General features: G+C 43.7%; 1 protein-coding gene across 2 annotated transcripts in view; it reads left to right on the top strand.

The window, feature by feature from the left end:
* LOC125891272 (protein bicaudal D homolog 2-like) overlaps window positions 1–11,359 on the top strand; it is a 45,418-nt gene extending 34,059 nt beyond the window's left edge. The window contains exons 9-11 of one of the 2 annotated variants that reach the window (XM_049580400.1): window positions 400–551; window positions 5,623–5,854; window positions 9,093–11,359. In XM_049580400.1, the coding sequence (XP_049436357.1) occupies window positions 400–551; window positions 5,623–5,854; window positions 9,093–9,095 (387 nt within the window). In that variant the 3' untranslated portion in view covers window positions 9,096–11,359. Of the gene's footprint in view, window positions 1–399; window positions 552–5,622 lie in introns of both variants that reach the window. The other variant, XM_049580399.1, reaches the window with a different exon arrangement.
* The last annotated feature ends 657 nt before the right edge of the window (window positions 11,360–12,016 follow it).

The following is a 12,016-nucleotide window of genomic DNA, read 5'->3' as shown; positions in this document are numbered from 1 at the left end:
ATTGCAGACAAGATCTATAACAAACACTGGAGACAGCAGCAATGATGTCAGCTGTCCGCAGTATCTGTGTGGTTAGGACGAGGAGAACAGCCCTCCAAAGTACAAAGAAGCATAACCCAGAGACACAGTGTGTGTGCAGTTGCTCTGGTAGCCCTTTAAAGTATGTGTGTGGTTACTCAGTGACCATTAAACCTCAGACATGAAAGCCCCTCATTAACCACACACCTATGGTTTTAAACCAGCAGCTAACAATAACATCTACAGGCTGCTGAGCCTTAGTGGCTTGAAAAAAATATATATAGGTGATGTGGTCCATATGAACAGATTTCTTGAGACGGGAAATACACCCCCGACGCCTTCCAGCTGCTCTGACCCTTTGTTCTTCTCGTCCACCCGCAGACAGCTGAAGTCGCTCTGGCCAATCTGAAGAGCAAGTATGAGAACGAGAAGGCCATGGTGACCGAGACCATGATGAAGCTGAGGAATGAGCTCAAAGCCCTGAAGGAGGACGCAGCCACCTTTTCGTCTCTCCGAGCTATGTTCGCCACACGGTGAGAAACGTGACCCCGTCTGACACAAAATTAGAAATAATATGAATTTTTTTTGTTTTTGTTTTTTTTATTCTAATCCCAAAGTGTGCCAGTATTCTGTGCTACTGTAAATTAGCTTGAAGAAGCAGCAGTAGCAAAGCAGACTAAATGCTATTTTTAGAACTGCTACACGTGCACCATACAAAGACCATAAACTGCATAAGCAGGTAAGTTAAAGATAAGATCGTCATCATAATGTAATCCTTGTTTACCGTACGCTGACTACGTCTGTGGTGTTATTGTCACGTTTGAATTGTTTGTTTTCGAGAATCGCGGTCAGAAAGGGATGCTAGCATTGATACTGACTAATATAGAGCACAGAAGGTATCTAATCTGGGTATCATTTAAATATGTCACTTAAGTAGTGTTTTGAACAGTGACTTAGCGTGTGTGTGTGTGTGTGTGTGGATGGGCTAACACACTCGCTAATCTTTTCTGATTCCGTGGAGAAGCCGGTCAAAGGTTCTGTGCATAATCCCACCTCATCTTGGTCTGGATTACACATTCACCCCTCAACACGTAGTAGGCTAAGTGCTCACACACTTTTCGTTTGTGTGTGTGTGTGTGTGTGTGTGTGTGTGTGTGTGTACATATTAGGAAAGGTAAGAAAATGAGTGATTCCTCTATGGGTGCAAAAATATCATTTTGAATTGCCTTTCCTCTTTGTGAATGTTTCTAAGGTGTCCACTTGTCCCATAAATATCAGCGCCAGTCCAGATGGCTACGCTGAGATGCTGAGACAGTCTTTCCTTGTGCATTTAAGACTCCCCCGCAATCCACAGCAAAGCTCAAGCTGTGCAGAGGGAGGCGAGGTAGAAGAGGAGGGAGGGGATAGACGGCATTACAGAGGGAATGTGTGGTCAGCTCAGCAGCACCTCGTCTTACCCGTACAGTAGCTCAATACCTTTTCCTTGAAGAGTGCTTGCTGAAGTAACTCCATATACCTGCAGCGTCTAATCAATTAGTAACAGGAGGAAAGCTCCTCTGTCTGCAAATGGCAGAGTGTGTGTTGTCATGGGTTTTTGGCGCACTGCAGAGCCAGATGGTTAGAGGATGTAGGTGTAATGCTAAACCATTTGGACCAAAGGCAACCAGGGCAAAGAGGGAACCAGATCTCGCTCCTACTAATGACGTAATTTTTACCCTCTAGGGGAGTTGTGTCTTTTGTCATTGTGGCAGCAGTGAAGGGAAGGTGTGAGATTATATTTGCTGTAAGAAGTAGAGCCAATATGAAGTGTCCGTGTCTTTAAGCTTCTTCAGCTGGAGAGGCTTAAGATAATGACAACACATCACAGCTTGCTGTTTACCGCTTGCATCAACGCATGTGTTTTCCTCGTCCACCGACGGTGAGGCTCTTGAGGCTCCGACCCCTGTCTGTCACTGTTGTGGTGCCTGTGCATGAATTACACTTGGTCTGTTTATGAGATTCACGTATTGGTATGTAAATTCCGTCCTATACGGCGCAGAGCTGGGTCAGGGGACTCATTGAGAGGCTGGGGGACTCGCCTGAGCAAGGTTTCCCACACTCCCCCCTTCCCTTTGTGTCCCCGTCCCCCCTTCCGTCCTTCCTCACCGCCAAACACCCGCTTCTCTAGTCATCTGGAAAAGAAAGAGAGGAAGGAGGCAGGCTCTCAGTTTAAAGCCCACTCCAGGAGTCTAATTTGACAGTCTTTTTTTTATGCTAATCATCACTCTGACAAAGGTGGATTTTTGGGAATCTCTCAGATACAAATGTGTGGTCTTTGAAAAGACGTGGTACAGTGCAGTGACATTGACAGAATGTGTAGGTTTTTGTGAGAGCCTTTGTGTGAATTCATGCTGCAGTCAGTGCCTCTCATAGATTAGAGTTACTTCAAAGTGTATTTTGTGCGGTGAGAATTTCATGAGAGAGACGCAGGGTCCAATGTTTTTCAAGTATCTGTACGTGCCTCTCTCTCTGTTCCTGTGTGTGTGTGTGTGTCCCTCTCCAGCTGCAGTCTCTGGTGTCATGTTAACAGTAAGCTCCTGCCTCTCGCATTCCAAAGACATGCCTCGACATGCTCTCAGCTCCTGCTCATACTGATTAACAGTCAAACCATTACCCCATGTTTTCTCCTCAAACGTGCACCCTCGATCATCCTGCCGCTCTGCTCTTAGTTGTACTCCCTCTCCATCACTCTGCCTCCTCCTCCTTCTCCCTGCTCTCTATGAAATCATCCCACCGTGACCAATCAAGCTCCAGACAACAGCTGAGGAGGTCATGTGTGTTTCTGTGCGTTATTGATTGTCAACCATGTTTACATGAATGCTGCAATAGTTGAGGTTTCCTTTTGGAGCCATAAACACCACCGGCAACTGTAAATAATCTTAGCAAACTACAGAGAAAGTGTCTTTCTGTGGTGTGAATATGATGACTGTTCATCCGCTTTCCGACTCCCCTCAGCCATTGTGCCACCACACCCCATCAGCAGGCCAAAAAGGCCCCCATTGTATCCCCACATTTGATAGAATAGACTCCTCTGTTTTTTTCCCCGGGAAAAACCGCACAGCTTCTCACCCCCCACGCTGGAGTGGCTGATCCGTCTGAAGGCACACCAGCCCCCCTACCCTCTAAACCACCCTCCTGGGTCGTCCCCCCACATCTCATACTGGGTTTAATGAAGCAGCACTGATCCCTATTGTCTGGGTGTGTGTCCCACTGGGAATCAAACTGCATACACAAGAGGGGAGGGTATGGTTCGTGTTTGTATGTTGGTCTGGCAGGGGCCAGAGTTCATGTGCCGCACAACCACGTGCAGCACCACACGCAGCAAAAACATCTGCGGTTGCTCGTGTTTTATTTGGGTTTTAAATTTTGCCTTCGGGACTTGTTTTTCTGAAAACAGGAAAAGAATTTTTAGGTGGGTTTACACAGTTTAACTTAGAGCAGCTTCTAGAGATCCCAAACTGCTTTAAAAATCGCACGTGAATCCAGAAAACACTCAAAACAAGTTTATTTTAGTTGGAAACAGGTCAGGAATCTGATCCTGCTGGGAGATTTCTGCTTGTTTTCAGAAAATAATTTACGACTCAACAATAACATATCTTAGTTGGAGGAGTTTTTTGCAGTGCAGCAGTTCAAGCAGCCACTAAGCAAATAATAACACCACATGCCTAATGAGAAAATGACAGTTATAGCTTGCAGACATCAGAACACAAAAGATGAACAACATTACGTGAGCAAGATTTCTGCGTTCTTGTGGTTTTTCCAAGTATAAAAGCGTTTGTGAAGTGTCACCGCAGGTTGGGGCGTTTCCATGTACAGTAAATACATAAACACCAGACGGAGAAAGGAGAATAGGGCGAGCCCACCTGCTAAATTATTTCGGAACAGTTTTATTGTGGCATCGTTGTGGGAGAAGGCGCTGCTTACGAGCATAACAACCCCTCCCTTCATAGAGGTGTGTCACTCATTACCGGAGAATGTCACTCAGAGTGCTTTGTCAGCAACACAGAAAGTAGGGATGACCAAGACAGGGAGAGAAAGTGATTGTCACAGGCAGACAGACGGAGACGGCCGCAGGGAAGCGACGGAGGAAGAAGAAGCCTGAGAGGCGAGATAAGAGCGAGGAGAGAGGAGGTGATTGAAAAAGGGATGAATGAGAGAAATGCAATGAAAAGAGGGAGAAGGTTTGGCAGCAGATGGAGAGTGGAGATAGGAACCCCCCACCTCAAAATCCCCTTTGGTGACCCACTTTCTATACCTGCCCAGCCCCAGACACAGACACACACACACAGAAGGGCACAGGGAGACAGGTGATAATGTCGCAGTGCAGCACTCAGTGATATTTACCGGTACGGGGACAGTGGTCACATCTTGTGCTATTTTGCACAGAGATGTCGGGTGGAAGAGATGGACTAAAGTGATGCAGTCTCACTCCAACTGGAAAAGTGGAGCTCAGGTGTGAACAGCTGTACAGCTCAGACCAATGAACCGTATTCCTCTCGTCCCCGTCTTCATTTTTTCTCCCCTCCTCAGCCTGTTCCTCAGGTGACGTGCACAGGATCTTCTCACTGACCCCTGGGTTAATGCTTTCATCCTTTGTGTATGTGATCTATTCTTAACATCCTCTGCATATACACTCCTCATATTATACAGAGAAGCTGTAAGCTACGCTCAGATGTCTCCCCCTGTTCATGAATGTTAATTACACCCTTCAGCAGGAGCCATATAAACCCAAGAAACATGGATTTGTGTAGGATTTTTTTTTGCACTTAAAGCACAGAAGTCGTATGTATCCAAAAACCTTTTAAGGCAGGAGCTGCACCAATAAAAGATAGCAATAAAATATCAAGAAATGTCCGCACGCTGTAGCTCCCTTAAGTGCACTAGCACATCCACAAGTGACAGTTCGAAGTGCAGTGTGCATCCCTTTCTTCATGTATACAGTTTTTTTGGAAATATATAAAGAATTCAAAGAAAGTGTAAAGGTACAGGGTGAAGTTTGCTATGTTGCAATATTCAGTTCAAACATGTGTCACCAAGTGTTGGCCACTGTGGAAGAACAAAGATTGTTGCTGTATCTTGTGAAATATCTGCTCAGATTACTTAAAGTGAGCTGAAAACACTGAAGTTTGGAAAGTTTGGTGGACAGAAATAGATGATGAAATCATTAGTAAATAATGCAGGAGCTCTGCTGGTCTCACCAGGTCTGCACTGTGCAACAATGGCTCCACCCGGTGGTGCCAAAAAAAAAAAATAGGAGAAAGGTTATGGTGAAAGTACGTCAGTTGTTTCTGTCTTCATGATTGTTGGTGTTAGGATCTCAAACATGCAGCTCAGGTATGCACTTGTGCAGTTTTGATATAGCTTTAATGCAGACATAACAAAAAGACAATGAATTGTTTGCTCCACTGAGGCAAAGGCTGTTTGATATTATAGGAACTGGCAGTGCCCCCTTGTGGTTTGACACAGGAAGCTACTGATGGTGTAAAAACAACCTGATATTTTCTATTTCATCTGGAAAATGTGTATCTGGCTTAGCAGTTTTCTCTCTGTGTGTCTTTGTTGCAGTTGTGACGAGTACGTCACTCAGCTGGATGAGATGCAGAGGCAGCTGGCTGCAGCAGAGGACGAGAAGAAGACCCTCAACTCCCTGCTGCGCATGGCCATCCAGCAGAAACTGGCCCTGACTCAGCGTCTGGAAGACCTGGAGTTCGACCACGAGCAAGTCCGCCGCGGAGGCAGCACCGGCCGGGCTAAGGCCCGCAGCAAGGCCACCATTGGCCCCTCCAACAACCCCCACGTAAGTCAGAGTCTCACCTGCTCTGGCTCTGGCCGGCCAGAGCTCAACAATGCTATGCCCAACGGCATTTTGGGAGGCCCTCCGGTCTTTTGCAGCGAGAAGTACAAGATCTACTGTGACTGAGGCGGCTGAGATGTCTGCAAGGGACTGCTGTGTACAGAGGGGAGGGGGCCTACGGGCCAAACCCTCCCTGCCTTAGTGTTAAAGAGCCCCACTCGCTCGCTTAGCTCCCTGGCCAGCCTGCGCTCCTCTAGGGACTGCTGTGTTACTAACCGGCTGCTCGTGTGTGCTAGTGTAAACGCTTAGGGGAATGCAGATGTATGTACAGTGTGCACTAGACGTTTGGACTGTAGTAGACATATATGGCATGTGGATTATAGGGCCCCGGTTATATTGGGGGTTTTGTGGGTCTAATGGAGTGTCTATTCTTTCCGCTGTCACAGTGCCGTACGTATGATGTAAAAGGTGGCAGCTTTTGTGCTTGTTTATTCTGGCCCCCTGAGTGTATTGCCTGGTGACAGTAACACATCATGGGGGTGGGGACTTGTAAAGAAGATGTCGATCTGACGGTCTTGTGTCTGTCGGCATTGGTGCTCCTTTAAAAAAAAAAGCCCCCTTCGCTTCCCTGCCTCTGTGTCCTGGCCCCCCAGGACTGACCTGTGTCCAGCAGCCCACTGTCTAATCAGGTCACTCTCAAAGAAAAAGGAACTTTGAAGACAAAGCAACTAAAATATGCAATCTCCCTCTGCTGTCTTGCCGGGGGAGCACAGTATGATTCTACACAGAAATTCAAGAAGTGGGTTGGCTACTGGTTTTATGATGGAATTCTACGGGCAGAAAAGGAGCACCTGTGGCCGCAGGTGTTTATTTCAGGATCATGTTAAAGCTGTGATGCTAGCACACCAATACAATAGGGTCAATAGAATCGCATGGCTTCGCAGCTGAAAACGCTTATGAGCTTTTTTAACTGTCTTTCTGTTGTCAGGTGTGTGGTACAAGACAAACTCACGTACTACAGGGCTCTACATTGTAAAGAGAGGAGTTATTTGGTGTCTGGTGAACTACAGGAGGGCTATTCCATGTGACCCATTATGTTGCGATGGATTCTTTCAGAGCCATATTATAAGAGAGAAAAGAACGTTTGACAAATCGATCTCCACACCCAAATTAAGTGCACTTCAGCATAGGTGCCTCAGGTTCCTACTTCTGTTAAAGCGGATATAAAGATTACTGTGAACAGAGATACAATATAGTTTTGATCAAAGAAGATTTTTTAAATACGGAGTAAATCCTAGAAGAGCACAAATCAAAACGGCACCTACACGTGCACAATAAATCTGCAAACCAACCGACCACTCGGCAAAAGTGCCTGTCGACCCAAACACTTGATATATTTATCTATCTGTTGATGTAAAGCCCTGTCCTTGTGTCTCAACTTGAGCGTACACTGTTCCTTTGCTCCTCTCCCCCTCCTCTCCTCTTTCTCCCCGATCGCTCAGAGCTCTCAAATAATTTCTGTGTGGTTTTACGTGGCTGAGAACCCTTTCTCCTCATGTCTCTAACCTGTGTCTTGTCGCTCGGTCGCCATGATGACCTTCTCTCTTTTTAGATTGTCAGCAGCTTGCTCCCCCAGCGTCACCACTCACCCTTTAACTAGAATGAGGGACTGTGAGGAAAGAATATTTTTGTCAGGTAACGTCCTCCCGTGCGTAGTGTTCCCGCTGTTTGCCTGTGTGTGCATCAGCATTTACGTGAAGCGCCCTCATGTGTGTATTATGTTTTTAACCTTTGCAAATGGAGGGTCGCTCATTTCCTGTTTTTTTGTTTTCTGGTGTGTGAGGACAGAGCGACGCACTGTTTTTGTATCCACAATAGCTTTAACCCTTTGCAAGCTAGCATTACGCAAATAGGAGAAAAAATATAAGTGGGGCTTGTGTTTAATAAATCCATGTACTGCTTGTGGATCATAGACACATTAGCTTTATGACGCTAAAAGCAGGGTTGATGTGAGGAAATCCTGCAAGGTTGATCAAATTATGCGTTTTCTACTACCACTATGCTATATAAGAAAATCTATATTCTTAATATGATCACGTTCAGGTTATAATCTTGCAGGATCCGATAACAGTATTCCTTCCTCTCGGATATAAAGAGAGGGAGCTTAAATATTCCTGGAACAATGTCAGCGGTCAACCCTGCTTGAGTGTGCATCTGTAAGCCACAGCGCACAGCATGGAGACAAGGCTATCATACACACACACACACACACACCTCCCTTCGAGGTCAATCACTCTTTTACGTTCAAGATTCTCTTAACTTACAAGTGTGATATATTCTTTCTATCAGTTTGCGCTGACGAAGAAAAGGTTCGGGGAGTAGAGGAGGGAGAACTACTCGTGTTGTAAAACCAGCTCCTGAGAGAGGAGATAAGAAAGCCAAACATGCTGGTGAAGAAAGCCAGATGTCTGGCCCGAGAGCTGACTCTCATACTGTGGCGAAATGAGTCCAGGGGTTTCCCCAAGGGAGAAACTCCTGGTTAATTTTTATGGAGGAAAGATAAAGAAACCGAAAGACTGGTTGCTCAATCGACCAGAGGACATTGATTCAAATTAGTTGAGCCTGTGACCCTTCCCCTTGTATAGGCTCTGTGGACTCACTGAGCAGTAGATAGACCCCAGGATGTGATTGTGATTAGACCCCCTTCTCCTGATATAGACGAAATCCCACTTCGCTCCGTCTAGTTTGTAATCAATGTCTGGCTTGTCAGGTGTCATGACAACATGCCACCGAAAAAGCTCCTCCTACCTCTGCTTGCAGGCTCCTCCCACATCACCTTTGAGTTTTACCACATGATGCATCCAGTTCCTGATTTATAGTAAGCCTGCATGTCGACAACGTAACCTTTTTTTTTTTTTTCATTAACTTGCATGGCATATGAGAAAGACCCATCTCCTTTGGTTCAGGTGGTGTTGGGATCTGGTTTCAACTCTGTCCTCTTGGTACTTGGGAGTCATTGGCTTCCTAACTGCTTCCACATCAGCTCGTCACCGACTCGTGGACGATGTCGAAGCTCCCGACATAACATCGGGCTCTTAACACGGCTTCCGTTGTTCTGACTAACCACAGCCGCCGTCTTGCTTTGTCTTGTGTGGACTCAGCCGCTGACCATGTTAACAGTCACTCTAAATTGACAAGTAATGCTAACGCTGATCATTTTTCTGTTTCTCCCATTTTGCAGTAATTACAGTAGTTCTGCGCGGATGACGAAGTACCAACACAAGGTCCATTCTCACTGCTGATTGAGCTCACCGAAAAGAGTTAGCACTAATAGGCCATTTGGACTAAAACCGCTAAATGAAAACACTGATTTCCAGTCGAATAAACTGTCCTGCTTCCTTCTTATTGCTTTTATAATGTGATGGCTGTTAGAATGACACCTTTGCGTGCTGCTGCTGCTGCTGGAAGCCAATTTCTCACAGGTCCAGTGAACTGACCAGAGTTTGGCCGATCTAACCCTCCAATGAGAAGCCAAGGGAGATGTCTTTTTCTCAGTGTAAATCAACAAGCTGTTTGGTCTGGTTTCATCCTTTTTTTTTGGTTTTGTTTTAGTTTATTGTTTTTATAATCTGTGCACTTTCATTATATTGGATTATAACAGACTATTATTAACCTATAGGAAAGTGTGGTAGAACTATGGTTTGTGAGTTACTTGGTATAGGTAATAACACTATAGGATTATACGTCCTCCTGAATCATCTGATATTACATAAACTATTTACTCCAGTAAAGGCTCCACAAACCACAGACCTACTATTAAGACTTTATCCTCAAGATTTTATCCATCTAATAATCATTTTTAAATCGTTTTGTTACATATGTTATGCTGTTCTTTTGTGTTTGTTCTACTGCCATGTTCTACACAAAAAAAATCCAGGGTGATCAAATTCTGGGGTTTTTTCATGTATTTATTATTCCTAGGAATAGTTCAAAATAACACGATGAAACTTGACAACGCTCTGACTCAAGTAGGTAAGTTGTGTTTTGGGAAAAATTTTGAGTGGTATGATATATGCTTTTCCTAACCTCTTACCGAGGGCGTTCCACTGAAACGGGATCACTGACTTTCAGAATTCTCTGCAAGTGCGACGATTAAATTCCAAATTGGAATTGTTTCATTCTCTCTTCGTTTATCGTGCCAAATCTTGGTACACCGTTTAGGTTTGAAAAGAATCAAGACTCGGAAAGAAGACAAACCGTCACTGAGGAAGACGTAGTCGGGGCCATGGCACTCCGTCCGAGCGCCGGGGTTTTGTTTTTGGTTTGTTTAGTTCTTCGTTTCTGACCAGTAGTGCCTTTCATTGTTTCAAGGGAGAATCTTAGACTAGGATTTTATGTTTACTTTTTTATAGGTGAGGACTTTGGGTTCAACTGTGAGCAGCAATAAGTGCAAAGGGAACTGTCCCCCGTCTGCATGAGTGAGATGATAGTTTTGAAATTAGCTCAATAAAACTGACATTGTATTGAATTCTGCGGGCCAGTGATCCCACTCAATAAATTCAGGGGTATTACGAAAAGGTTGTTTTTTATCAAACTTTGGGAACCAAATGAAATCCCTTTGGCCTCCTGTTATTGAACAAAATGCTCCAAGCATCCGTAATGTGTTTGGGTAGATTGGTGTACTATTGGAAACATCTACGCATCTCTAGCTTTGTTTGGTGAAGGTAATGTGATATCAATAGTATTGTTGAAAAAATGTGCAGAGAGCGCATTTTCTCTTTCTTTTTGTCCAATTTGAGTTTTTGTTTGTTGTTTTTTTTATTATTATTCTTGAATTATTATTTTTTTTTACATCATTTTTGAGCATTATGTTTTCAGGAAACAGAAAACAAAATAAGCATCAACAAGCTTGAATAGTGCCATCATAGCCAACGCTTGTTTGTTGAGGCATTAAAGTTACCAATATGGACGAGAAGCTAGGAGATAAAAGTGCAATTCAGATAATGTTTTACATTTAAAAAAAAAAAAAAGAAAGAAAAGGTTTTCTGTTTGCTGGAAGCGATAGCATTGTGATAATAAAATTAGCTGTGCAAACTTTATATTGTCATATTGTGTTTCAGTATTGATCCATAATGAGAGTTTGATATCTTTATATGAAAATAACGACTTCACCTGTATGTTGGTATTTATTTGAATTGTCATGCAGTACTGTATTCTTATCAATAATGTGCATTATGATTAGTGGCATATTGATTACAGCTAAATGTCATATGCATGTTTCTCAGTCATGGGACCTTTACACAGAGTTGAAAACAAACATGTAAACTTTTGTCAGGGTGTTACAAAAATATGGAGACAAAAAAAAAATGAGAAGACGAGTTGAGTCTGATGTATTACTGCTGAACTAATCCTATGAAAGTGTTTTGTTTGTTTTCCAGTAGAGAGGTGAGATGTCTGTGTAAAGGTAGTCATACTGGCTAAAATCAATAAATGTGACTTAAGTTCCAAGTCGTCTCAGTGTTGTTATTTAGAGCTTCTCCTCATTTATTGTAGTTACAGGAAATCACATCTGACTTGAATACTCCAGGGTCCTCTTAATTCTTATATTTACAATTAAGATTATCTCTCAGGACATATGGTGTGCCACGGCAGTCCTCCCTGGTTGTTGACCAGCTCAACTCAACTCAAATGTGTTTATAAAGCACATTTAAAAACAACTCACATTGACCAAAGGGCTGTGCAAAAGGAATAAGATGCTAAAAACACGTACACAAAAGGCAACATGTCAGGTACACAGCTCAATCATTCAAAACACACAGGCATTCAGCAAAGAAAGCCACATCAGGGGGAGTCAAACACTAATGAATAAAAATAGGTTTTAAGCTTGGACTTAAACAAGTCAGTGGAGGGAGCAGATCTGATTGGGAGGTGGTTGCTGTTCCACAGTTTGGGGGCAGATGCAGCAAAGGCAACATCACCCCCGAGTGATCACGGGTGATTACTTTTTGTTATGTTTATATTATATATTATATTATTATTATTATTATTATTATTATTATTATCATTATTATTATATTATGTTTTACGGGTTGTCCATCCTTCCCATTCTTGTGAGCACAATGTCTCAAGAACTTCTTGAGCAAATATTTTCATATTTAGCACAAA

This window comes from Epinephelus fuscoguttatus, linkage group LG7, assembly GCF_011397635.1.
Source record: "Epinephelus fuscoguttatus linkage group LG7, E.fuscoguttatus.final_Chr_v1".
NCBI classification, from domain to species: Eukaryota; Metazoa; Chordata; class Actinopteri; order Perciformes; family Serranidae; genus Epinephelus; species Epinephelus fuscoguttatus.
Note: the sequence above shows the minus strand (reverse complement) of the source record. Positions and strands in the feature narration are given on the sequence as shown.